At 41.6% G+C, this 25,258-nt stretch overlaps 1 protein-coding gene across 4 annotated transcripts in view; it reads right to left on the bottom strand.

Moving 5' to 3' along the window:
• The window catches only part of Actr2 (actin related protein 2), a 55,427-nt gene that overhangs the window by 17,429 nt on the left and 12,740 nt on the right, over positions 1-25,258 (bottom strand). Inside the window, exons 2-8 of one of the 4 annotated variants that reach the window (XM_052734755.1) lie at positions 23,890-24,000; positions 21,934-21,948; positions 17,227-17,442; positions 14,528-14,600; positions 5,695-5,831; positions 5,066-5,215; positions 2,854-2,999 (exon numbers count right to left, since the gene is read on the bottom strand). In XM_052734755.1, the coding sequence (XP_052590715.1) occupies positions 2,854-2,999; positions 5,066-5,215; positions 5,695-5,831; positions 14,528-14,600; positions 17,227-17,442; positions 21,934-21,948; positions 23,890-24,000 (848 nt within the window). Of the gene's footprint in view, positions 1-2,853; positions 3,000-5,065; positions 5,216-5,694; positions 5,832-14,527; positions 14,601-17,226; positions 17,443-17,676; positions 18,477-21,933; positions 21,952-23,889; positions 24,001-25,258 lie in introns of those variants that run through there. The other 3 variants (XM_052734758.1, XM_052734756.1, XM_052734757.1) reach the window with 3 other exon arrangements.

Genomic DNA, 25,258 nt, shown 5'->3' with positions numbered 1-25,258 from the left:
CAGGACCGGCTAGACCCTATCTGGGTACCTGAACGATTGGTGCGACGGGCCCCTCAGACGGAGAGACATGATGACACCCCAGAAGCTGATGTGCCTGATCCTGATAGCCCTGATTTTGACAAGCGTGCCAGCGGGAGCAGCTGTAGATTGACTACTCTGGGCTCTTATAAAAGCCTGGCCATACCCTTTACCCATAACATCACATTCTAGTGTATTGCTTTATTTTTGAGTTGACTTGCTGCAGGAGCAGAACCCAGATCCTGCGCAATGAGATCATTGGGGTCAACTCCACCCGTGTGCACCTGGTCTATCACCTTTTTAAAGGAGTGGGCGGGATTAGGTGCCCTGGCAGGCCTACTGGTGCTTGTCTCCCTGATGTGCCTGTGGTGCATTGTTTGTTTAAGGGTTTCTCAGCAGCGCAATGCAGCCATGATTATCCAAGCCTTTACAGCCATAGAGGCTGGACAGTCTCCCCAGGCCTGGCTGGCTGCATTAAAAACTTGATCGCGCAGGATGCGAGGCTAGTGCACTGCACTTGGGTCTAGCTGTATTGCAAAAACCCAAGAAGAGCAAGTCTAATTGCATGTGGGTTGATGCCCTAATTCCCACCTCTGCAAAAAAGGGTATCGGACGGGTCAAGTGTTCTCTGGGTGGATGACACCTGGACTAACACCAGTACAATGTCCAAGTTGTTTTTTGGCAGAGATTAGACCTCTGCTCTTGCCTGCTGCTTAAAACAATAAAGGGGGAACTGTAGAGAGCCGTGCACAGCCGTGCCTCAAAGATGGTGCCGGCGTCCGGCTTCTGCCTTCCCGATGGCAGGTGCTCCTTATTTGGTTAAGGCCAGGATCTGGCTTGCTTCCGCACACCTGGACCTAATCTGGCTTGCTTGCGTATGTCTGACCCTAGTGGCATTGTCCACGTGGCACCACGGGGTTGATTGCCCAGTGGCTATAAAGGGCGTGGGCTGGTTTTCCAGAGAAAGAGAGCGAGTGAGAATGAGTGAGAGAGAGAGAGAGAGAGAGAGAGAGAGAGAGAGAGAGAGAGAGAGAGAGAGAAGAAGAAGAAGAAGAAGAAGAAGAAGAAGAAGAAGAAGAAGAAGAAGAAGAAGAAGAAGAAGAAGAAGAAGAAGAGGAAGATGGCTTTCCCCGGGGTCAGAAGATTGTTCAAGGTTCCTGAATAAACTGCTTGGAGAAGAGCCTGGCGTCGCGTCTTCCTTGCTGGTCGAGGCGGACGCGACAAGGCAAGATTAATCAACGGATGTTAGAGGAGCAGAGTGTGCTGAGGAAAGGGACAAGTAGACCATTCACTGGAGGAAACAGTGAACGTCAAGTAATGCTTCAGTAAGAGCATTTATATCATCAATAAGAAACATCACTCCTGGATGTGATACTCCTGGGACACACCATATACAGAGTATTCCAGTCAAAACTGCACACCTGAATTATGAGAAAATATAAAAGCCCAAATTTAAAGAAATCTAAAATAACTAGTTTGAACTTTGCAAAGATGTCAATACCATGAACTGGACCAGAAAAAGAGCAATGAAGAGAAATGACTAAATATGCATGAGTCACCAGACAGAAGACAGCTGTACAAGGGACACTACAGGACAGTCTATGAATATTATAGAATATCATAATATTATAGAATATTGTAAAAACTGAAATATTATGTTGCGTATCAATAATCTCTTGAATGACACACTCGATCATAAGTGTATCTTTTCTTAAGAATACAAACTGCTAAAGAGAAATTATATATTCAAGCTATTCTCAAATGGTTCCAAAAAAAAAAAATAGAAGCAATTAACACAGCAAATAAGCATAACATTAATATTAGCAACAGAGTACAATTAAAGGGCACACATGTATTCTATATCAGACTTGCCACTTTTCTGTAGATTTTAAATTGTTTAAAAATAATAACTTGAGCTGGAGAGATGGCTCAGCACTTAAGAGCACTGGCTGCTGTTCCAGAGGACCAGGGTTCAAGTCCCAGTACCCACATGGCAGTCCACAACTGTCTGTAACTCCAGTAGGGGAACTGAAACTTCCCATTACAAAACACTAATACGCATAAAATTAATCAAACAAACAAATGACTTTAAAGTGGGGTCTGGAGCGGTGGCTCAGCAGTTAAAAGCACTTGTTCTTGTAGAGGATATGATTTTGGTTCCCAGGACCCACATGGTGGCTTATAACCATCCGCAGCTCTAGTTCCAAGAAATGTGATGCCCTCTTCTGACCTCCATGGACACAAGGTATGCACATGGTACACATACATACATATAGACCAACACTCATACACATAAAATAGAAATAAATGAATCTTTGAAAAATGTTTGAAGAGTCTTCTGAGAAGCAACATATAACTCATACCACTCTATTAAAAACACAGTGAGGGGTGGAGAAATGGTTCAGCTCTAACAGTGCCTGCTGCCACGTTTGATGAGTTTGGTCCCTGGGGCTCACAGGGTAGAAGGGAATCAACCACCACCCAAGCCCCATGGCATGGGTGGGCCCACACATGTATGTGATGTGCACAGACAAATAATGTAATACAATTTTTAAAGGTTAAAAACAACAACACCCCTCCTAAAACACAATAGAGTTTGTTCATTCAATTTACATTTCTTTCTTTAAAAAAAAAATTGTATTCTTATTTTAAACCATGTTGAGGTGTGTGGGTCTGCATGTCACTATGTGTGCATGAATACAGGTGCCCACAGAGGCCAGAGCTGCGAGTCACAGTTGTGAGCAGTCAGAAGAAGAGCAAGTGCTCCTCACTGCTGAGCCAACTCTGTGGTCCAGGTACTTCCTATAAAGGATTTGGAAATGCTTTCTACTGTACCTGGTGTCGATGTCAGCTGCCTGGATTGTATTAAACAGTAACTCGGCAACACCGACCCCCTCCACGTTGATCAAGTGAGGCTGGAATAAAGCTTCTGGTGCTTCGAACCTTTCTCCTCCAACTTTGATGATGCGTCCATCCGGGAGCTAGAAACAAACAATCCAGGGCAAGTTGGCAAAAAGCGCTACTTCCTAGCATTCTCCATAAGAGTGATTTTTTAAAATATTCTGTTCTGTGACCAAAATTACTAAAAGCAATACATTTTCCTAAAATATTTTCTTGGGTCAAACAAAATTTTTCAGATGATGTTCCCTGACGTACCCAGCTGCATTAAGTTTCTTACATCTTATTCTAGCCTACATTTGCCCACTTACTCATTTGGTTTGTTTTACACTTGACTGTATTTTTGAAAGCTATCTCCAACTGTTTAAGGAAGAAAGAAGACATACTTTGTTTTCATTTTTTTCCTGAGTCAGGACCTCATGTAGCCCAGATGATCTTTCTGTCTCTACCTCCCCAGTGCTGAGGTCATAGGTGGGTACCACCCTGCCCGGCTCTTATTAGGAGTCTGAGGCTAAACTACATGCATAGGTGAACCTCAAATCCAGTCATGTTGCAATTACTGAAGTTACAAGTGGGCAGCACCAGGTCTGGCTTTTTTGTTTGTTTGTTTGTTTGGGGGGTGTTGGAAAGTGAAGGTGGGGGTTAAGATGGTCTTGCTTTTAGTCCAGGTCGACCTCAAACTACTTCAATGATGACTCTCCTGTCTCAACCAGTGTCCAACATAAACCATGTCTCACACTGTTAGTTCTCTCACTGTTTACCTTATACCAGTTCCTTCTAAACACTTAAGACTGAAAATTAGGATCTCTAGAAAATCTGTCAGGAAAGCTTTAGGAAAGAAACCACCAGGGCAAAACTGGAGGTTATTGTTAGAAGTGATAAAGTAGGTTTTATTGTATCCTTAGAATGTTAGCTTTTTTTGGAGGGTAGGGGTGGAGACAGGAGTCTCTCTAGGTAGTCTTGAATAGCCTGTGACTTCTATGTAGACTAGATTGGCCTCAAACTCAAAGATCCTCCTACCTCTGCCCCTCCCCCAAAAACTGGAATTAAAGGCATGTGCTACCACAGCTGGTCTCTAACAGAACCCCACCCCCTTCACGTCTTTTGAGACAGGTTCTCACTGTGTACCCTTGGCAGTATCATGGAGATCACCTGCCTCTGCCTCTCAAGTTCTGGGATTAAAGGTGTGCCTCACTACACCCAGCTATTTTGGCTTCTTTTTTTGCAGCCCTTATCAGGCTGGTCTCATTACTTACATGGTGCTCTTGCCTCAGTCAGTATTCCAAGTGCATGTGCCACTATCCCCAGCAAAGCAAGTGTTAAGTCATGTGATCCATGTTGGCACTATTCACAAAATACGTGCAACACAAAGGATTTCAAAGTAAGTCTAAAACCAGCTTGGGTTCCAGCCCAGCTTGGGTTCCAGTGAGAACTTGTCTGAGAAAAATCAAAGCATGACCATGTCCCAAGATACATGTCTAAGATTATTAGCTCCATGACATGCTACAAAATTCTGAGGTTCATGTAGGAATGCACAATTGCAATCCCACTATTTGGAAGGCAGAGGCAGGAGGACCCGGTAACACACAGTAAGAGCCTGTCTCAGAAAAACCCAAGAATCTGAGACACAGGCGTACTAGATTTTCACACTGCATACATACTGGCATATGAAAGGGCCTAGGAGTCACACAGCAATGAGATAATAATTATATCCATAATTTAGTTCACAATTATAATGTGTTCTGTTTTGTATAAGTCTTAAGTAACATCCCAGAAAAACAACACTGCACAAAACATATTGAGAAATGATATTCTGAAGATGCTACAATCTCAACTAATATCTCCATTTCTAATTACATTCTAATTTAGTTCTTGCTTTAATTTGCAATACATGGTTATCTTCAGTAATTATATCACAGAATCTTAATGTAGCAGGAGATATTTAAAAGTCATATGAAAAGATATTACAATAACCCAAACTACAAATACCAATGCCAGGGCCTAATCTGCTGGGCACAGACAAGGCCCTCGGTTTGATGTCCAACAAACAACAAAACAACAAAACCCAAACAACCAAAACTCTATCAAGTGAGGCTAATAAACAGAGATGCCCTTTTCAACCCACAGATGTGTTTACACAGATACTTACTGTATATGACTCAACTAACACTGTGGTCTCTAAGGCCAGCTTCTGCTCTTGCTCAATATTGTAACCCACGTAACAAAGTTTCTCTTTAATCATGCGAACTGTCTCAAAATCAGCAGAATGGTTGAAGGCATATCCTCGCAACAGCAGCAGCTAGCATTAAAAAAAAAGCAGCAAGTTAATAATCCACATAAGTAAAAGAAGTTAAACCCCGGCTGGCTACTAAGACTGCAGGGCAGGTAAAGGTACTTGCTGTCCACGCCTGAATGCCATCCCTGGAATCCATATCAAGGACAATAATGGTATACTGGGGGATACTAGAAACCTTGTACACTGAATGTTTTTAAAGTATCTTCTTATTTTAAATTATGTGTATTGTGTCTGTGTGTGGGTATGTGCATATGAATGCTGGTGCCTGAAAGGTCCAGAGGAAGGCATTAGATTCCATGGAGCCACAGCAGTGGAAAGCTGGCCAAAATGAGAACTGTTTCTCTGCAAGAGCAGCATGTGCTCTTGAATGCTGAGCCAGCTCTCCAGCCCCTCGACTGTTTCAGACACTGACTTTTGTGTAAGTCAGTAAACAAACAAAAATAAAAAACCACGAGTGTTTCTGATATTTTCCTTTCACTTACCTTGATAAGATACCTGGTAATATCCCTCCCAGCAATATCCAGCCTTCTTGTAAGGTGAGGGAGAGAAAAGCCTTCATACACTGGGCAAATATGAGTTACACCATCTCCAGAGTCCACAACTACACCAGTCAACAAACCTGCACAAGAACCAGGTGTTGAGTCAATGCAGAAAAGCCAAAGCCACAAAGTCTCAAATGCAGTAGAGAAGCCGCCCCAGAAAAATCGACCAGTCAGTGAGACTTGGAGGCGGCACTTCCTTCCTTTCTCTGCTTTTTTTGGTTCAAGACAGGATCTCTTTATGTAGCCCTGGCTGTCCCAGAACTCACTCTGTAGCCCAGGCTGGCCTCGAACTCAGAGATCCACCTGCCCCTGCCTCTGAGTGCTGGGACTAAAGGTGTGCTCCCTGGCTTCAGCACTTCATTTCCAATCACAGACTCTTCCTTATTTGTACAGGGTGTACATGTGGAGGGGCACAGGCATGCTATAGCACACGTGAGGTCAGAGGACAACTCATGGGGACCGGTTCTCTCCTTTCATCCTGTGGGGCCAAGGGATCCACCTCAGGTTGTCAGGCTTGGTGGTAAGCACCATTATCCACAGTCATCTTGCCCTGTGTTTTCCTTGTGAGGTTTCTAGTTCAAACAGGGGCTTCTTTAAGAGCTTGGGAAGGAAGACCTGCTACAGTGCCCTTTACAACCTAATCACCCAATTCCCGCAAAGTGAAACTTTCTAAAGTATAATGAATAATTCAGGGAAACAACTGTGAAAAGTGACTATTACACTAAGTTATCTGCTAAAATCATCTAGTCAGGCCTGGTAGCTCACTCACACCTGAAACCCAGCTCTCAGGAAGTTTGTGATAGAAGGACTAAAAATTCCAGGTCATTTATCTCAAAACCTAAAAAGAAAACAAGGCCAACATGGGCTACAAGGTAAGAGATCATCTCACAAAAAGAAAGGAAAAAAGGGGGGCGGGGCTGGAGATATGGCTCAGTGGTTAAGAGCACTGACTGCTCTTTCAGAGGTCCTGAGTTCAATTCCCAGCAACCATCTATAATGAGGTCTGGTGCCCTCTTCTGGTATGTGTAACCATAATAAATAAATAAATCTTAAAAAAAAAAAAAACAAAAAAAACCAACTCATTAAAGGAAAGTAAAGACTAGCAACAATCGAGAAGTACCCCCCCCATGCCTTCCCCTCCCCCGAAACTCCTCTTCATTTACAGGATGACTAGAGAGTTCCTGGCCAGCCAGAGCTACATAGGCAGAAACCATCTCAAAACAAAAGAAAAATACCATCAATAAAAACAAAAGCCTGTAATCTTGAGGAAATGTCTAATACCTAGCAATCCTCAATCAATCATTCTCAGCTATTGACCCCGAAGAAGAACGGCCCTAACTAAAGCTTATGGTAGAAGAGAAACATCACTAAGGTGTAGTACAGCCAACAGTGTGAGCTGAGCCTAGATGTGTAAGGCCTGGGTAGGATCCCCAGCCAAACCCCATAAGCAACAACAATCAAAAAGAGCAAGGGAGCTGGGCAACGGTGGCGTACACCCTTAATCCCAGCACTTGAGGCAGAGGCAGGTGGATCTCTGAGTTCAAGGCCAGCCTGGTCTACAGAGTCCCAGAATGGCCAGGACCACACAGAGAAACCCTGTCTCCCCCACTCCCACAAAGGAAAGAGAGCTGCTGTTGTGTTTCTCGATTGCCACCAAAAAGATTTACTTTATTTTTATTGTTATTAAGGCAGAGTCTCATCCTAGCCAAGAAATCATAACAGGTGTGCACAAAGTCTGGCTTGTGCTACTGAAAAGCAGAAACAGGGGTTGGCAAAGTGTCTCAAAGTAAAAACACCTTGCAAAGCAAGCCTAGTGACCTGAGTTCAATCTCTGAACCCCACATAAAGTTGTCTTCTGATCTCTAAACATAAACATGGCATTATTATCACCCCACCCCCACACACATACAAATATTACTACTACTACTAATTTCTAGTAAAATATTTTTATATTTTGCATACACACACACACACACACACACACACGCCATAGCTACAAAAGGGCATTAAAATGCCTGAAGCTGTAGTTATAGGCAATTATGAGCCACCCAACATGAGTGCTGGGACATGAACCCAGGTCCTCCGGAAGAGTAGCAAGTGCTCTTAACCACTAAGCCATCTTTCCAGTCTACAACAATAATAAAATTTTTAAAGAGGAAAAAAATGTCTGAAAAAAGCCAAGAGTCAATTCTGAGGGAAAATAAACCTTTTCGAGTTGGGCATATTGGGGAAAGCCTGTAATCCCAGCACTTGGAAGACAAAGAGGAGAGGTTCTAGGTCAGGCTGAATGTGCTGACACACATCTCTCTAATCTAGCACTTCAGAGACAGAAGTAAATGGGACCAGCCTGGTCTACATAGCAAGGTCCAGACTAACCAAGGCTACATAGTGAGATCCTAACTGAAAATAACATAGTAGTTGTTTTAGGTCATCCTGGGTTAATACTGGAAGTTGAAGACCAGCCTGGGTTACATGAGACACTAAAAAATGAGAAAAACAAAACTTCTAAAATCTCACACTAAAAAAGTTTCTTATATATTAATATTATGTATGTGTATATACACAGCACATGTGTAGAAAGCAGAGAATAATTTTGTAGGATCAGATCTCTCTTTCCACCTTTATGTAGGGCTCAGGGGATCAAAACTCAGATTTCCAGGCTCTGTAGCAAACTTCTTTACCTGTGAGCCATTTGGCCAACCTGATATAACTCATGTTTTCCTTTTAAACAGAATATACATTATCTATAATCTAGTTTTATTATTTCCTCATCTCTGAATGGTCTTTCTACACTTCTCTTTCTTTCTGGTTTTTTTTTTTTTTTTTTTTGAGACAGGGTTTTTCTGTGTAGCTCTGGCTATCCTGGAACTCATTCTGTAGACCAGGCTGGCATCTGTCTGCCTCCCGCCTCCCAAGTACTGGGGTTAAAGGTGTGCGCCCCACCACCCAGTTAAGTTCTTCTTTCATTTATTTCTTTATCTATTTTGCTCTTTTCTTACATAAATCTGCCTATGCACATATTACTATAAACATGCTTAACCTCATCTTATATAAATCTGCATGCATTGTCATATCTGTTTATCTTTGATAAACACCAATAAATTTAAAATATTCCCATTTTGATATAACTTGTTTTTCCATGATTAATTTGATAGCCTAATAAACTACTATACTGTTCCCTTTCAGTCCTGCTCTTTCAGAGAAGAGACTGTTTTGGAATGTAGGTATCCTCATGCACCTGCAGAAGACAGAGGGTTGATTTGGCTGTCTTCTTCAACTGCTCTCTACCTTACTATATTTTAAGTTATTTACTTGATTAGTTCTGTGTGTATGTGTGCATCACATGTCCTCCTTCACCTCTCGGTACCTACTCCTTTGAGGAAGGGTCTCTTTCTGAACCTGGGCTGGTGTTTTCTCTGGTAACTTGGAAGCCAGTAAGCCTCAGCAATCCGCATCCATCAGAACTGGGGCTACAGGGATACGTGGTTTGTTACACGGGTATCTGAGGAAGTTGGGTCTCTGACTGAACCTGAGGCTCACTGATCAGGACAGATCACTTGGCCAACAAGCCCCTAGACTCCTCCCGTCTTGAGCTCCTCGGTGCTGGAATCACAGGCACGTGCTGCTGAGCACGGCTTTTATGTGGGTGCTGAGGATCTGAACTCAGGTCCTCAGGCTTTCGAGGTTGGCATTTACCTACTGTGCTATGGCCCCAGCCCTGAAGACTGTCTACTGGGAAAAAAGAACAAAGACTCTTAGTGCCATATTCTTTTATCCCTGTCTGTCTGTCTGTCTTTTAAATTCTTGCCCTTTCATCTGTGCCTTCTCTGACCACTCAAACTTTGACCTGCGATTTCCCAATGTCAATCAATCTTTTCTATCCACCCAGACTAAACTAAGCACATAGACATATTTTCCTAAAACACCAGGTCACTTCTTATTCAAAACCCTCCTGCAGGTTGGAATGGTAATAGTAGTTGTTGTTCTTATTAAATTTATCTTCACCATGTATTTGTGCATATGTGTGTTTGTGTGTGCATGTGTGCGCACACGAGTACAGTGCCTATGGAGACCAGAAGAGGGCACCCACTCTTCTGGAGCAGGAGTCATAGGTGGTTATAAGCTGTTTGACCGTGGAGCTGGGAACTGAAAGCTGGTCCTTTGCAAGAGCAGCAAAGTGTTCTTAAGTACTGAGCCATCTCTCCACCCTTTCTTCCTGAGAATATTAACCACCCAGTTAGGAAGGAGCATGGCTTCCAGTTACTTACTTACTTTGGTTTTTCAAGACAGGATTTCTCTGTGTAGCCCTGGCTATCCTGAACTCGCTCTGTAGACCAGGCTACCTCAAACTCACAGAGATCCACCTGAGTGCCTTTGCCTCCTGAGTGTGGGATTGTGAGGTTTATAGTTATTTAATTAATTTTACTGAGCTATCATCTGTCAAAATTAAGGAGTCAACAGTTACATAAAAATAGCTAAATACAAGCAATTAAGAAAAGTTATCTTGGCTGGGCGGCGGTGGCGCACGCCTTTAATCCCAGCACTCAGGAGGCAGAGCCAGGCAGACCTCTCTGAGTTCAAGGCCAACCTGGTCTACAGAGAGAGATCCAGGACAGGTACCAAAGCTACACAGAGAAACCCTGTCTCCAAAAACCAAAGAAAGGTTATCTTGGGCTGGAGATAGCACAGAGGTTAAGAGCACTGGCTACTCCTCCAGGGCTCCTGAGTTCAATTCCCAGCAACCACATGGTGGCTCACAGTCACCTATAATGAGATCTGGTGCCCTTTTCTGGCACGTAGGCATACCTGCAGGCAGAACATTGTATACATGACAAATGAATCTTCTTTTAAAAAAGGTTATCTTCTTACTGGATCAAGATTAATTCATAAATTTTACTAGGAAAATATATTAACATCAGTTTTCTTAGAAATTCTTTTAGGGGAGCTAGAGAGATGTCTCAGCAGTTACGAACACTTACTGCTCTTGCAGGACCTGGGTGGGGTCCAATACCTACAATGCAGCTCAAAACTCTAACTCCAGTACTAGGGGATCCAATACCCAATATCTTCTTCTGGCCTCCCTGGGCACCAGGCATGCACATTGTAGGCAAAACACTGACACACAAAAAGTAACTCTTCCTGACCCAAGATGGAATTCGCATCACAGGTTCAAACTTAGACTAACCCCTTTAAACCTTCTAAAATTACTGTATATAAAAGTAATTTATAAGTTATTAAAAAATTTTAACTTTAATTTTATTTGATGTGTATGGGTCTTTTGCCTGCATGTATGTCTGTACATTACTTGTGTGCTGGGAGCCTATAGAAGCCAGAAGTGGATGTCAGATCCCCTGGAACTGGAGTTACAGATGGCTGTGAGCCACCACATACGTGCTGGGAACTGAACTTGGACCCTCTGGGATCAGCCAGTGTTCTTTCACTGAGACATCTCTCCAGTCCCTCTAAAGTGGTATTTTACAAATGAAGTACGGGTGGAGGGAAGGAGGGAGGGGAAATGAAGTATGGCTCAGGGGGTCTAAGTGCTTGCTGCCAAACCCGCCGACCTGTGTTTGATCCCTGGGACTCCCATGGCAGAGAGAGAACTGACTCCTCCAAGCTGCCCCCGACACCACACATGCTCATGCACACAAATAGACAAACAGGTTTTCAAAGAGTAAAAGTGTCCAAATGCAGACTTATCCAGAAAATACTTTTTTTCACTTGACAGACGTTTTTCCTTCAAATAAAAATTATAGCTAGATTGTAATCCACCACCTTAAGAGCAAAGAAACTGTATCGATCTCATTGTTTGATAGACTTTCTATATTCAGTAGAATGCAAGACATACTACAATAGGTAACTAAACAGCTTTAAAGATTAATCTCCACGCCTGCAGTCCCAGCACTCGGGAGGCAGAGGCAGGTGCATCTCTGTGAGTTCAAGGCCAGCCTGAGTTCCAGGACAGCCAAAGCTACACAGAGAAACCGTATCTCAAAAACAACAATAACAAAAATACAAACAGAGAGAACACAGTTCATTAAAACTGACTCAAAAACTAGAAACATGTTCCAAAACATCTTCTCCCCACCCAACTTATTATGCATTTGATCAGTACGTGTGTTACACACACACACACACACACACACACACACACACACAGAGTTTTGCTATGGAGTCCTGGCTGGCCTGGGCTCACTGTGTAGATGAGGCTCACCTAGAACTCAGAGCAACCCACATGCCTTTGCCTCCCTCCCACGTGCTGAGATTAAAGGCATGAGAACACCTGGATGACCATTAAGATTTTTTTATGCTGTCTTAGTTAGGGTTACTATTGCTGTGATGAAATACCACGACAAAAGGCAACTTGGGAAGAAAAGTGTTTATCTGGCTTCCCCAGCAGTGCTCATCATCAAAGGAAGTCCGATAAGAACTGAAAAGGGCAGGAACCTGGAGGCAGGAGCTGATGCAGAGGTCATGGAAATGTGCTGTTTACTGGCTTGCTCCCATGGCTTGCTCAGCCTTCCTTTTTTTATAGAATCCAGGACCACCAGCCCAGGGTTGGCACTACCCAAAATGGGCTGCCACCACACCCATATCAAGCACTAAGAAAGTCATTAAGAAAATGCCCTATAGGCTTGCATTCAGCCCCATCTTCTAGAATCATTTCCTTTTTTTGTTTGTTTTTGTTTCTGTGACACAAGGTACCCCCATGTAGCCTTGGCTGTCCTCAAACTCACAGAGATCTGTCTGCTTCTGTGTCCTGAGTGCTGGGATTGAAGGCATGTGCCACCACTGCTCGGTTCTAGAAGCATTTTTTTTTTTTTTTTTTTTTTTTTTTTTTTTTTTGGTTTTTCGAGACAGGGTTTCTCTGTGTAGCTTTGCGCCTTTCCTGGATCTTGCTCTGTAGACCAGGCTGGCCTCGAACTCACAGAGATACGCCTGGCTCTGCCTCCCGAGTGCTGGGATTAAAGGCGTGCGCCACCACCGCCCGGCTAGAAGCATTTTCTTAACTGAGGTTCCTCCCCTCCTCTCAGATGACTTCAACATGTGTCAAGCTGACATAAAACTACCCAGCACACTAATCTTTTAAAATATTTCTTGGTCGGCCGGTGGTGGCGCACACCTTTAATCCCAGCACTCGGGAGGCAGAGGCAGGCGGATCTTTGTGAGTTTGAGGCCAGCCTGGGCTACGGAGCGAGATCCAGGAAAGACACAAAGCTACACAGAGAAACCCTGTCTCGAAAAACCAAATAAATAAATAAATAAATAAATAAAATAAAATAAAATTCTTAAACTCAAGCCAATTCTGAGGATAAATTCTATGGTTATTCTCAATTAAGGTTTAATTTACTTATTTTTATTTTGTGTATGAGTGTTGCCTGCTTGTGTGTCTGTGCATCACATGCCTGCAAGTGCCCAAGGAGGCCAGAAGAGGACATCAGAACTGGAGTCACAGACAGTTGTGAGCCCATAGGGGTGCTAGAAATTGAACCTGGGTCCTCTGGAAGAGCAACCAATGCTCTTAACTGACAAGCCATCTCTAGTCCCTCGTAATGTATAAAAATTTAAAACAGCTGAAAAGAAAAAAGAACTGTTGAAAAAACTGATGTGGGCTGGAGAGATGGCTCAGAGGTTAAGAGCACTGACTGTTCTTCCTGAGGTCCTGAGTTCAATTCCCAGCAACCACATGGAGGCTCACAACCATCTGTAATGAGATCTGGTGCCCTCTTCTGGTCTGTAGTCATACATGCTGTATACATAATAAATAAATCAATCTAAAAAAAAAAAGCTGATGTCACTTTAAGCTTAGCTCCTTACTTAACAGAGCAAGTGAAAGTGTGCATGGCATTCACATTTGGCAGCTGGCTCGGCGGGTACAGTGCTTGCCGCACAAGCCCAGGACCTAGTCTGGAGCCCGTCAACCACACAAAAAACAGGTGTAGCAGCAAAGGCTGTAACCTCCGCACCAGGAAGTGCAGACAGGAGGACCTTGGAGGCTTACAACCAGTCAATCAGTTAACTCCAGGTCAACTAAGGAGGGATGCTGTCTCTAAAAAGGAAGTGGAGAGGCAGGCAGATCTCTGTAGTTTGAGGCCAGCCTGGTCTACAGAGTGAGTTCCAGGACAGCCAGGATTGTTTCACAGAGAAACCCTGTCTCGAAAAACAAAAAAAAAAAAAAAAAAAAAAGGAAGTGGAGAATGAGAAAGACACCTGATGTCGACCTCTGGCCTCCCTCCACAAGCATGCATCCCTGTATACACATGCATGACAAACTGACACAGACACAGACAATTGTAAAGTTTTGAAGTGTGATCTTATGTAAGTAACAGTCTTTCCTCTTTGTTTTTTTTTTTTTAGATTTTTTTATTTTATCTATAACAGTGTTTACCAGAATGTTATGTCTGTTTATCAGATGCATGCAGTGCCCTTGGAGGCCAGAAGAGGGCACTGGATCCCCGGGAACTAGAGTCATAGATGGCTCCAAATGAAGGAATAGAACCTGAGTCCTCAGCAAGAGCAGTCAATGCTCTTAACTGAGTCACCTCTCCACCCCACCACTAGGGAGGCAGAGGCAAGTGAAGCCAGCCTGATCTACAGAGCAAGTTCTAGGACAGCCAGGGCTACACAGAGATACCCTGTCTCAAAAAACAAACAGAACAAAACACACACACACACACACACACACACACACACACACACACACACACACACACGCACCCCTCTCTCTCAGTGTTTGCTGAATTAATTTTCCTAATAGTTAAGCTTTACTTACCTTGAGCATATAGAGTCAGAACTGCCTGGATGGCTACATACACACCAGAAAATTGGTAAGTTTCAAACATTACCTGAAAATGGAAGGAGAAGGGAAACAGGAAGATGGTTTATGTAGAAAACTCTATACATATTTATATACTTCCTTCATGCTCACATGGCAGATCAGTTGATTTGATGCAACCAAAGGACCCTGAGGAATCATCTATTCTAACTAGTTGTCCTCGATTCCAATCATCAGGGCAGAGTTTTGAATACACATTCATGTGTGTGTGCCTACAAGCACATATACACACCTGAGTCAAGTCTCAGAGCATTTGTAAGTGCTACAAGCAGAGATTTCTGAATATATTATAGACAGTGGCTAATCAGTATGAAAGCAAGCTTCACACAAAAATTTCCTGAATTGATACCCCTCAAAAAAAATTACCTGCCTGGAACCAGTAAGATTGCTCAGCCAGTACAGGTGCTGGCCTGCAAGTCTAACAACCCGACTGTGAGCCTAGGACCCAGATGGTGGGTAGAGAAGACTGATTCTCATAAGGTGTTCTTTCACCTCCACACACACAGGGTGGCACTCATTCATGCCTGTGCGCTCGCTCTCTCTCTCTCTCTCTCTCTCTCTCTCTCTCTCTCTCTCTCTCTCTCTCTCTCTCTCTCTAACACACACACACACACACACACACAATCAGTATTAAAAAAAATCAGAATTGCTAGGCAATGGTAGTGCATGCCTTTAATCCCAGCACTCGGGAGGCATAGGCAGGCGGATCTCTGTGAGTTCGAGGCCAGCCCGGGCTACAGAGTGAGTTCCAGGACAGGCATCAAAACTACACAGAGAAACCCTGTCTCGAAAAACAAAACAAAACAAAAATCAGAATAAAGAAATAAAATGACATATCTTCTTGGGACCAGAAAGATGGCTCAGGTTCGAAAGCCCTGATGACCCGAGTTCAATCTCCAGAGCCCACATGGTAAAAGGTAAAAACCAACTCCCCCTAAAACTTGTCCATTCATGGACACTCCAGTGTGCATGGGCATATATACACAAACACAACCCACATAATGAAGAGGGAAAAAAAAGAAGTATCTGCTTATTTCCCCCAACCTGAGTCAAAACTGGTTCTACAACCCCCCCACCCCCCACCCCCAGCAGTTAAAAACAAATAATGAAGGAAACAGGACTGGGGATGTAATTCAGTAGAAGTGTTCTTTCTAGTTTGAATGAGACTCTGGGTCTGATGAATGAACAGTAAATGAGGTGAAGAAAAAATTGAAACACTAAGCTGTCAGGACGCAGAGACTGCTCAGTGGCCCAGCCCACTGACTCTCCCTGAGCCCAGGTGGTAACTCCACTTCACACTCAATTACACTGAAGGGAGCTCTTTCCTCGGGCCCTCCCTCATCACACTTGTGCTCATTCTCTGCAGTGTAGTTCAAAGTTTTCTCCAGTCCCGTCCAGCCCCATGGTCCTGCAGCCACTTACAAAATAACCATTCAGAGCTTAATATTATTTACAAACTGTATGGCCTATGGTAGGCCTCTTGCTAGCTAGCTCTTATATCTTAAATTAACCCATTTCTATTCATCTGTGCTTTGCCATGTGTTGTGTGGCTGTATCAGTATGTTGGCATGTTGTTCCTTCAGCAGCAGCTGGCATCTCTCCAGACTCCGCCTTTCTCTTTCCTGTCTCTCTCCTTGGATTTCCGCCTGCCTCTAAGCTGCCTTGCCATAGGCCAAAGCAGCTTATTTATTAGCCAGTGGGACCAACATACATTCACAGCGACAGAAAGACATCCCCCAGCACTGCAGTCCAGGTCAGCTGAGAAAATCTTAAATGACTTCTTGTGATCATCCATTGTAAGCACTCATTGACTGATATCACTCTGAATACCGAGATATTTAACAACTGATTGCAATGAGAACATACAGAACTTCAATTTTACAACTTTTGAATACATCTTCACCAACTGATTCATCTTCTAACATTCTATTCCAACATCCCTTTAGTAAACAAGTGCTGCTGCTGTGTGTGCATCTACTAACAGCATGCAGAGTCCTCCAGAGTCCACCATCTCAGTCAGTAACGAGGCTCTCCTGCCTGCCTCACCTCAGCAGCCTTTTCAATCTCTTCAGCAGGCTCCTCCCTCTAGCCCCAGTCTTCTCAACACCGTCTCCTCTCACTTCCTTAGTGAAAAACATCATCTCAAAGACTTTCGAAGTTTTTATCTTGAATTCCAAACTCTTCTCCTGAACTCAATTATATATACACAACTTCACTATTTTTTTTCATTAGATCTATTACTTTCTACTTTTCTCAATCACCTAATTTTGGGGAGGGGAGTGTTCTCATCTACTAGCATATACACATTAACTGTCCCTTATCCAACATGCTTGAGACCAGAGAGATTTCTGATTTAAAATTTGGAATATTTGCCTATTTACCAGGTAAATTCCCTTATCCAAAAATCCAAAATTTATGTTCCAAAATTCAAACTCTCATAAGCATCATAAACATGATCAAAAACATTTCAGTTTTCAAATGAACCATCCTCAATCTGTAGTGAATGCAAAATAATCAGGATCTAGGGAGAAATGACTGCTTTTATCTTTAGCAGAAGCAGCAAGAAGAAAAAAAAATACTGATTTAACATTCTATCACAGAGATACACATGGATATCCAGTCCATCAAAAATTTACCTCTACAATCTTCTCTCTGTTTTTGGTTGGGTTCATGGGAGGTTCTGTGAGTAGAATTTTGCAGTTTCTGGTGTCTATATTGAGTTTCTCTGGTCCAAATGTGTAGTCCCACAGATGTTTCATGTCATCCCAATTTCGCACTATGCCGTTCTCCATGGGGTAGTTAACTTCCAACATTGAGCGCAATTCACTTGCCTCATCTCCGACCATAAGATCCTAGAAGACGGGATGGCAAAGCTTTAAAACAGTCCAAGTTTTACATCAAGAAGCTTTAGAAAATTCTATTCCCGGATTTTAGGAAACTTGGGAATAACTAAATTTTAATTTTTTCTTAGACTTGCAGATCAAGTTTTTTATTCCAAAGTTAAAACTCTTTTCTTTCAAGAACAGCTTACAAAGTTTAATCAATATTTTATGTACTATGTATTTAAATCAATAAATTGACCTTACCTTTAATACATGCTTCCAAAAGAAGAGCATTAGCACAAATAAACCCCACATTTTCATATTTTGAAGGGATTTGTATGAGGTTTCATCTGTTTCTTTTGCTCAAATGTTCAAAAAATAAGTCCTGTGATATGTGAAATAGCACATCAGGGGGAAAAACTTGAAAAATACTCAATGCACACAAGCACATTTCTTTCTACTATCAAAATGATTTATATCAATGTAGATGCAAAAATCATAATGATTCTTCATTCCTCTATAACAATGCATCTCTCTCTCTCTCTCTCACACACACACACACACACACACACACACACACACACACACACACACGCACCCCAATTAACAGACTTCACAAATGTCTATCTATATGTGTATGCATTAAAACAACTCCTATAAAGTTATCTCATGGGCAACATTTTTAATCGTGAAGTATAATACTGGTAATCAATGCTATCTTTCATGAAGCACAACACTCACAAACTGTCTCCAATGAGAGCATATTTAAGGTGACCCACATAAAAAAATATATAAAACTTTGTATGCATAACAAAGCAAACAAGATCTTAATATTTAAATGTTTTAGAAATCAGTAATCCAAATATTATTTCTACATTGATGAATCCAATTAAAAATTAGTACCAGAAATAGCTACTATTTGGTATAATAAAAGTTCAGATTATGAGGAGATGAAGAAAAGAAACCGCAAAACCAACATGAGAAGATTAAAAATGAAGCTTTATAAACATGACCTTTGGGGTGGGCTGAAGCACAGAGGTAGGCATGTGGAGGACCCTAGGAGTTCAATCTGCAGTGCTAGGGGAAAAGGAAAAAAACAGAACTAGATATGTCCCTGAAGAGTAGTTTTAAACTAAAAGCCAGACTTCTGGAAGATACAGTAATGGCAAAAGGAAAGAAGTTCACTAAAACTTTCTATTGCAACTAATCTCTTATAATGTCAATTTTCCCAAAACTAACACTCAAGTTCCTTGACTATTAACTACTCAGAATCTTCAGGAAGAAAATGAAAAACTGGAAAGATCGACACTTGTGAACTGTGGATAAAGGCAGGCATGGTGAAGTATTTAGGGAGAAGTATACTAGTATCTGTAACTCAGTGAAACATCAAAAACACAAACAAACAAAAACCAACCCAAACCAAAATAAACAAACAAAAAGCATTTTGATAGATGAATGGGTATGTAGTTAATTAAAATAATAAATGTTTTGTTTTTTGAGACAAGGTCCCTGTATGGAGCCCTGGATGTTCTGGAACTCTGTGTGTAGACCAAGCTGGCCTCAACCATCCTGAGATCTGCCTGCCTCTGCTTCCCCAGTGTCCCTATGCCTGGTTTAGAATAACAGATATTAATACTGGAATCTAGGTGGTAGGTATATGGAGGGTCTGTAAACCCTGTTTAACATAGCTGTATCTGCTAAACATTTCTTAATTAAAAATAGAGAAAAAAATTCTATATCTGCAAATATATATTCTACTTTTGGCTATTAACAAGTACAATTTCATACCAATTTCTGTTACTTATTTGCTCCAATGGTAAGTGTATTTTTCATTATATTATAGAAGACAACTGATTTCGATAATTGGTTGGTAATCTCTATATTTCAACCAATTCAGAGTAAGTATGATCAAATTTCAACAGAATACTTACTTTTATTCCTCTTAAGAGTGGCTTATTGCCTCTGAGGTGGTGATGTTGGCACACATCTTTTATCCCAGCACTCGGGAGGCAGAGGCAGGTAGATCTCTCTGTGAATTCAAGGCCAGCCTGGTCTACAGAGCAAGTTCCAGGACAGCCAGGGATACACAGAGAAACCCTGTCTCAAAAAAAAAAAAAAAAAAAGAGCAGAGGCTTATAGCAACTCAAAATAAAAGCCTTATGAATCTTCTTCTAGGGCCACACATATTATAACTATTAACTGAAAGGGACATCTCACATTGAGTATCCTTAGTTTCCTCTGAACAAAAAGGGCCATTTAAAAATGGAAATGTTTGCATTCAAGGGACTTAATGAAAAACTTGTTGATAAAATTATTTCTTTAACCCTCAGACAGGCCAGAGATGTTGCAGAGTTGGTACAGTGCTTGCCTAGCATGCACAAAAGCCCTGGGTTCCATCCCCAGCACGGTCTGATATCAGGCATGATGGCACACTGTAATCATAGGACTTGGGGGAGGTAAAGGCAAGAGGATCAGAAGTTCAAGGCCAGCTTGAGATATATGAGACTTTGTCTCAAAAAAAAAAAAAAAAAAAAAAAAAAGAAGAAAAAGAAAAAGAAAAACAAACAAACAAACAAACCAAAAAGCAACCACTGACAGGTACTGTGGCACACACTATAAGGCCTAGGTAGGAAGATGAAGAATGCCAGAGTTCAGGCTCAGCCTGGGCTATACAGGGAGGCCAAACAAACCAACCAGGAGCAGTGGCACAAGCTTGGAGTACAGCACTCGACAGAGTGAGGCACTGGTCTACAGTCAGTTCCAGGACAGCAGGGCCACAGAGAAACGCTGTCTCAGAAAACCAAAACTCAAAGAACAAGAGAGAGAGAGAGACAGACAGACAGAGACAGAGACAGAGACAGAGACTGAGATTGAGGCAGGAAGATCAGTAGCTCAAGGTGGCTATCCTGGACTCCACAGCAAGTTTGATGCCAGCCTAAGCTATGTGAAACCCTGTCTGAGAAAAAACTAACCAACTAATCAAACAAAACCTCCAAACAAAACCTAGATCATATATTAACTCTCCCTTAGAACTTTTCAACTTTCAACAATGCTGCTAATAACCTAGCTCTGCGGTGGTGGCGCACATCTTTGATCTCTGGATGGCAGAGGTAGGCGGATCTCTGTGAGTTCAAGGCCAGCCTGGGACAGATCAAGTTCCAGGATGGCTAAGGCTGGCTACACAGAGAAAACCCAAAAACAAACAAACAAACAAGCAAACAAACAAAACAAACAAATCGAAGACTCTTAAGTTCCCTCCTCCCTTCAGAACCAGCAGCAAATGCTCAGAGCAGCCTCCAGTTTTTACTGTTGCCCACCACTGGACTTCAACCTCACCTGGTCCCTGGAAACTCACAGTAACTGAGACACTGGGCGAAAGCCAGTTACTTAGTATAGATTATATTTGCCAAGAATAATTTTGAACAACGTCACTCTGAACTAGAAAATAGAAAAAAATACAAGCTTTAAACCACAATTACATCCCTAGAAGGAAAGTCTATGAAACCAGGGAAGTGGAGGTTGGCGTGAGGGTTAGAGCGGGCTACATCTCAAAACACGTTCTTTCTCTTCACCCAGCATGTGGAAGATTTTACTTTTATATTGAAAGAACAAATATATTTATAATACCAATTAGATATTCTATTTCTGATTTAAAAAGAACTTTAAAATTATGCCTATACTATTCTCTACAAGTACACCCTTTCTAAAAAAATCTCTTTAGTATTTAAAACAATGCATGCTCTTTTATTCAGAAAAAAATTAAGAATTTCCAGACTTAAAGACTACCATAGAAAAATGTAATAACACAGTCAAATGTCTGGGACAGGCCCAGTAAGCCTCTAGTTTGTTTATTTGTTTTATAAAAGGGAGGGGCTACGCAAAGGTACTTACTTGTCTCTGTGTGTATGGGGCGTGGCCTTTTTTTGTGTGTGGGAAAGCCTGAGAGGTATGTTACTTTTTTCTTATTTATTTTCAGATAGTGTCAAATCTACTCATCACTAAGGATGACATAGAAACAGATTTTCTTTTATTGCTTTTTTCACTTCTGATTCATGTATACATTAAAATTCTACTCAGTTTACCAAATACATGTATGTTATCATACTGGCTGCAAATATATGCATTCAGTATAATAGGTAATATAGAACATCAATCAATAAACTAAGTGTCCAAATGTAACAAATTCACCCGTTTTCTGTCTGTATCACATAGCTACTTCATTTCTGTATTATGCACACCACATTCCATTTTAATTACAACATTCATCTACAAAAAATAAGGAAAACAATTCAAAACTATGTTAGTAATTAGTTCTTGTTTGGTTCATTGTATGCAATCAGGAAAGTACAGGACTTTATTAGTTGCTACCAAACTGAAGAAATGAAAAAGGTTAAAAAATTAAAGCACTTAAAACAAAAATATGGATTTCCCCCTCCCCAATACTGAAGGGACACAAACAACAGCTACTGTCCCAGCAAGCCAAAGTGGAAACAAACAGAGCACGTGTGTGACCTCACTTACCATCTTTTTGTTACTCTACTTCAACAGGTCAAGAAAGGGAGAGAGAAGGTAGAAGCGAGAGTCAGAAAAGGCCTACATAAAATCCCCACTGAAAGGTCTAAACACACAAGCAACAGAGACAGTTAGGCTGAGGTCAGATGCAGTACTACTATATCTTATGGTGTTAATTATCAGGGCCAAATGAACTCTGTGAGAATTAAGTAGATGATTTAAATTTCCATTGTCTTAGTCTACCATCACATTTTAGCTAACAAGACTTACAAATAAATATAAGTCAATTCACTAAGCACAGGAATTCCAAAATGTTCTTTAGTTCATTACTGAATTTAGGAAAAACACGGACAATACATGTCTAGCTGAGTAGGTCAGAGTTTAGTTCAGGAGTGTTTATCTAAACCCTAGTAGTCAAGTGAAAGGAAACGCAATTTAACTGGGCAGCCTTAAAGACATGAAAGAGCTCAAGTAAAAACACAGAGTGACACACTCCACCAGCAGTCGCTACTGGGATAGTCCCTGGAAAATGACTCACAGGGAAACTGTTCGTTTTTTATTACTTAGCCTTTTTAAAGCAAGAAAATAGGTGAGAAGAAATGTGCTGTTTTTGTTGTGTTGGAGAATAAAAATGGCTACATAGGATATTTCTCTGAACCTAAAAATGTTCTCGTCCATAAAAATGCTCAAAGGCCAGACTCTAAGTACAATGCACTCTTTACACTCAGTCTTCCCTCATCACATTACTAGCTGAATTTCAAATTGAAGTCCTTTCAAGACAGAATCTGCCAGGCTCCCTGATGAAGGCCTTTAATCTTACACTTAGAGGCAGAAGCAGGCTCTCTCTGAGTTCAAGGCCAGCCAAGGATACATAGTAAGACCTTGTCTCCAAAAAAAATAAAAATAAAAAAGATAAAATTCAATCAGAATGAAAATTTATGAAAAGAGAAAAAGGAGTCTGACAAAATTTCCCTGCAAAGCCTTTCCTAAAACGTCTCATGCTGAGTGAACTACTTGGTTTTGGAAACCTACCAAAGGCCAGAATTCACTTTTAGGTTTTTTTTTAAAAAAAAAAAACACAGAATCTACGTTTCCATGTGTATTTTTATTTATTACGTAACTCGGTTCTCGAGCTCCCACAGCTGAGACCTAGAACACAGTAATTTATCTCTATCGATAGTCTATTACACTCATCACTTTTCTCAGCACTTCAAACAAATATCTCAAAGATATACACCCTGAGTCTTGCCAAAGACTGTCCAAACAGGACCAAGAAGTGTTAACTATTAAAAAAGAAAGAAAGAAAAGCCTCACTAAAAAAGCCCCTAAATTCTACTGTTTTATATAATCTGGACCCTGTCTACCTTAAGAATGTAGTCAATTCGTGATCTTTTAATTAGTCTATTTCTTATAAAATAATGTGACTCCTGCTTGATTTCTAGCTCAGTGGAAGAAAAATCTGTTGACCCTCTCATGTAAAGTATTGGCTAATGACAACTTGCCCTCCTCTTCCATTACGGAAAGACAAATAGTGTTAAGACCAAATAAGGAGCTGCCTGGTTTCCTCCCGCACATTATGAAAATCAACTGTAATGGGGAGAAGAGGAACCAGGCCTAGACTTCTGGGTTTTCCTGACTGACTGCATGAAAGAGTAGGAGGTCAGAAAAGCCCCACGTCTCAGAGACGCTAAGACGGCATAGGCACTAATATCTATCAATTTTGTACTTAATTCTAAAGCTAATGTTTTTTATACTCCATATCATAATGGCACCATGCTATACATAAACAAAAAGATAAAATTAACTTCAGGGAGGTTTTTGCCTTTGTTCAGGTGTTACTATACATTAAAATTACGAGAAATTCTGTTCTCTTCTTTGCTTTTCCTGACATTGTACTTTACACTATTTAATTCAAAGATCACCTCACACATCCTCATGGTTATTTAACAATGAATAAAACATTACCTTGATTTCAATGTTTCCCACTTTGGTGGTTGATCTGATAATAGGTCTTCCAACCAAAGCTGGGAAGATGTGTTCCGGAAAGTTAGAGCCTGCATATCCACACTTCACAAACTGGAAGGAAACAGTAAAGAGTGGGTTAGTGTTAGTATCCAAGCATTTACTACAGTGATTTAAAAGCAGTATCAGAAAATATCACTTTGCTTTCAAACCATCCAAAGTGGTCACCCATTCTATTCCTCGCTCCATCTCTTTAAGTTCTCCCAGGTACCAAGTACTCTCAGACCTTGTCATAGTTAGGGTTGCTATTGTTGTGATCAAACACCATGACCAAAGCAACTTGGGGAGGAAAGGGTTGATTTGGCTTACATTCCCACATCACAGTCCATCACTGAGGGAAGTCAGGACAGGAACTCAAACAGGACTGGAACCTGGAGGCAGGAGCTGATGCAGAGCCCATGGAGGAGTGCTAATACTGGCTTGCTCCCCATGGCTTGCTCAGCTGCTTTCTTATAGACCTCAGAACCACCCACGGGTGGCACCACCCACAATGGACTGGGCCCTCCCCATCGATTACTAATTATGAAATGCCTCACAGGCTTGCCCACAACCCAATCTTTTTTTTTTTTTCGTTTTTTTTGTTTTTTTTGTTTTTTCGAGACAGGGTTTCTCTGTGTAGCTTTGCGCCTTTCCTGGATCTCACTCTGTAGACCAGGCTGGCCTCGAACTCACAAAGATCTGCCTGCCTCTGCCTCCCGAGTGCTGGGATTAAAGGCATGCGCCACCACTGCCCGGCTCCACAACCCAATCTTAAAGAGGCATTTCTTTTTCTTTTTTTCTTTTTCTTTTTTGTTTGCTTGTTTCCGGACATGGTTTCTCTATTAGCCCCGGCTGTCCTGGCTGGCCTCAAACTCATAGAGATCCACCTGACTCTGCTTCCTGAGTGCTAGAATTAAAGGCATACACCACCACCACCCAGCTAGAGGCATTTTCTTAATTGAGGTTCCCTCCTCTCAGCTGACTAGCTTATGTCAAGCTGACTTAAAACTATTTAGAACAGAGTTCATATTTAGTTTTGGGGTAACTGCTTCCTTAGTATCTAAGTGTTCCCAGAATGTAAGGTGCTCAAGCAGGGAGCTAAAATGAATGATTCATGCTGGAGCCTGATGCCTGAAAGAAGCTTCAGCACACAGTGCTCACTCAGGAAGTCTCTGGAAATGGACACATCCACTCAACAAATGCTAAGGAATTTTTAAAGGAGAAATGACAGAAAATGAACACAATAAAAGCTTCAATTCAGCCTGGCAGTGGTGGTGCACACACCTTTAATCCCAGCATTCCAGCGGCAGAGACAGGTGGATCCCTGAGTTGG

Source organism: Peromyscus californicus, unplaced genomic scaffold (genome assembly GCF_007827085.1).
Source record: "Peromyscus californicus insignis strain IS unplaced genomic scaffold, ASM782708v3 Scaffold_13__1_contigs__length_99412109, whole genome shotgun sequence".
Taxonomy (NCBI): Eukaryota; Metazoa; Chordata; class Mammalia; order Rodentia; family Cricetidae; genus Peromyscus; species Peromyscus californicus.
This window is presented reverse-complemented; position numbering and strand designations above follow the sequence as displayed.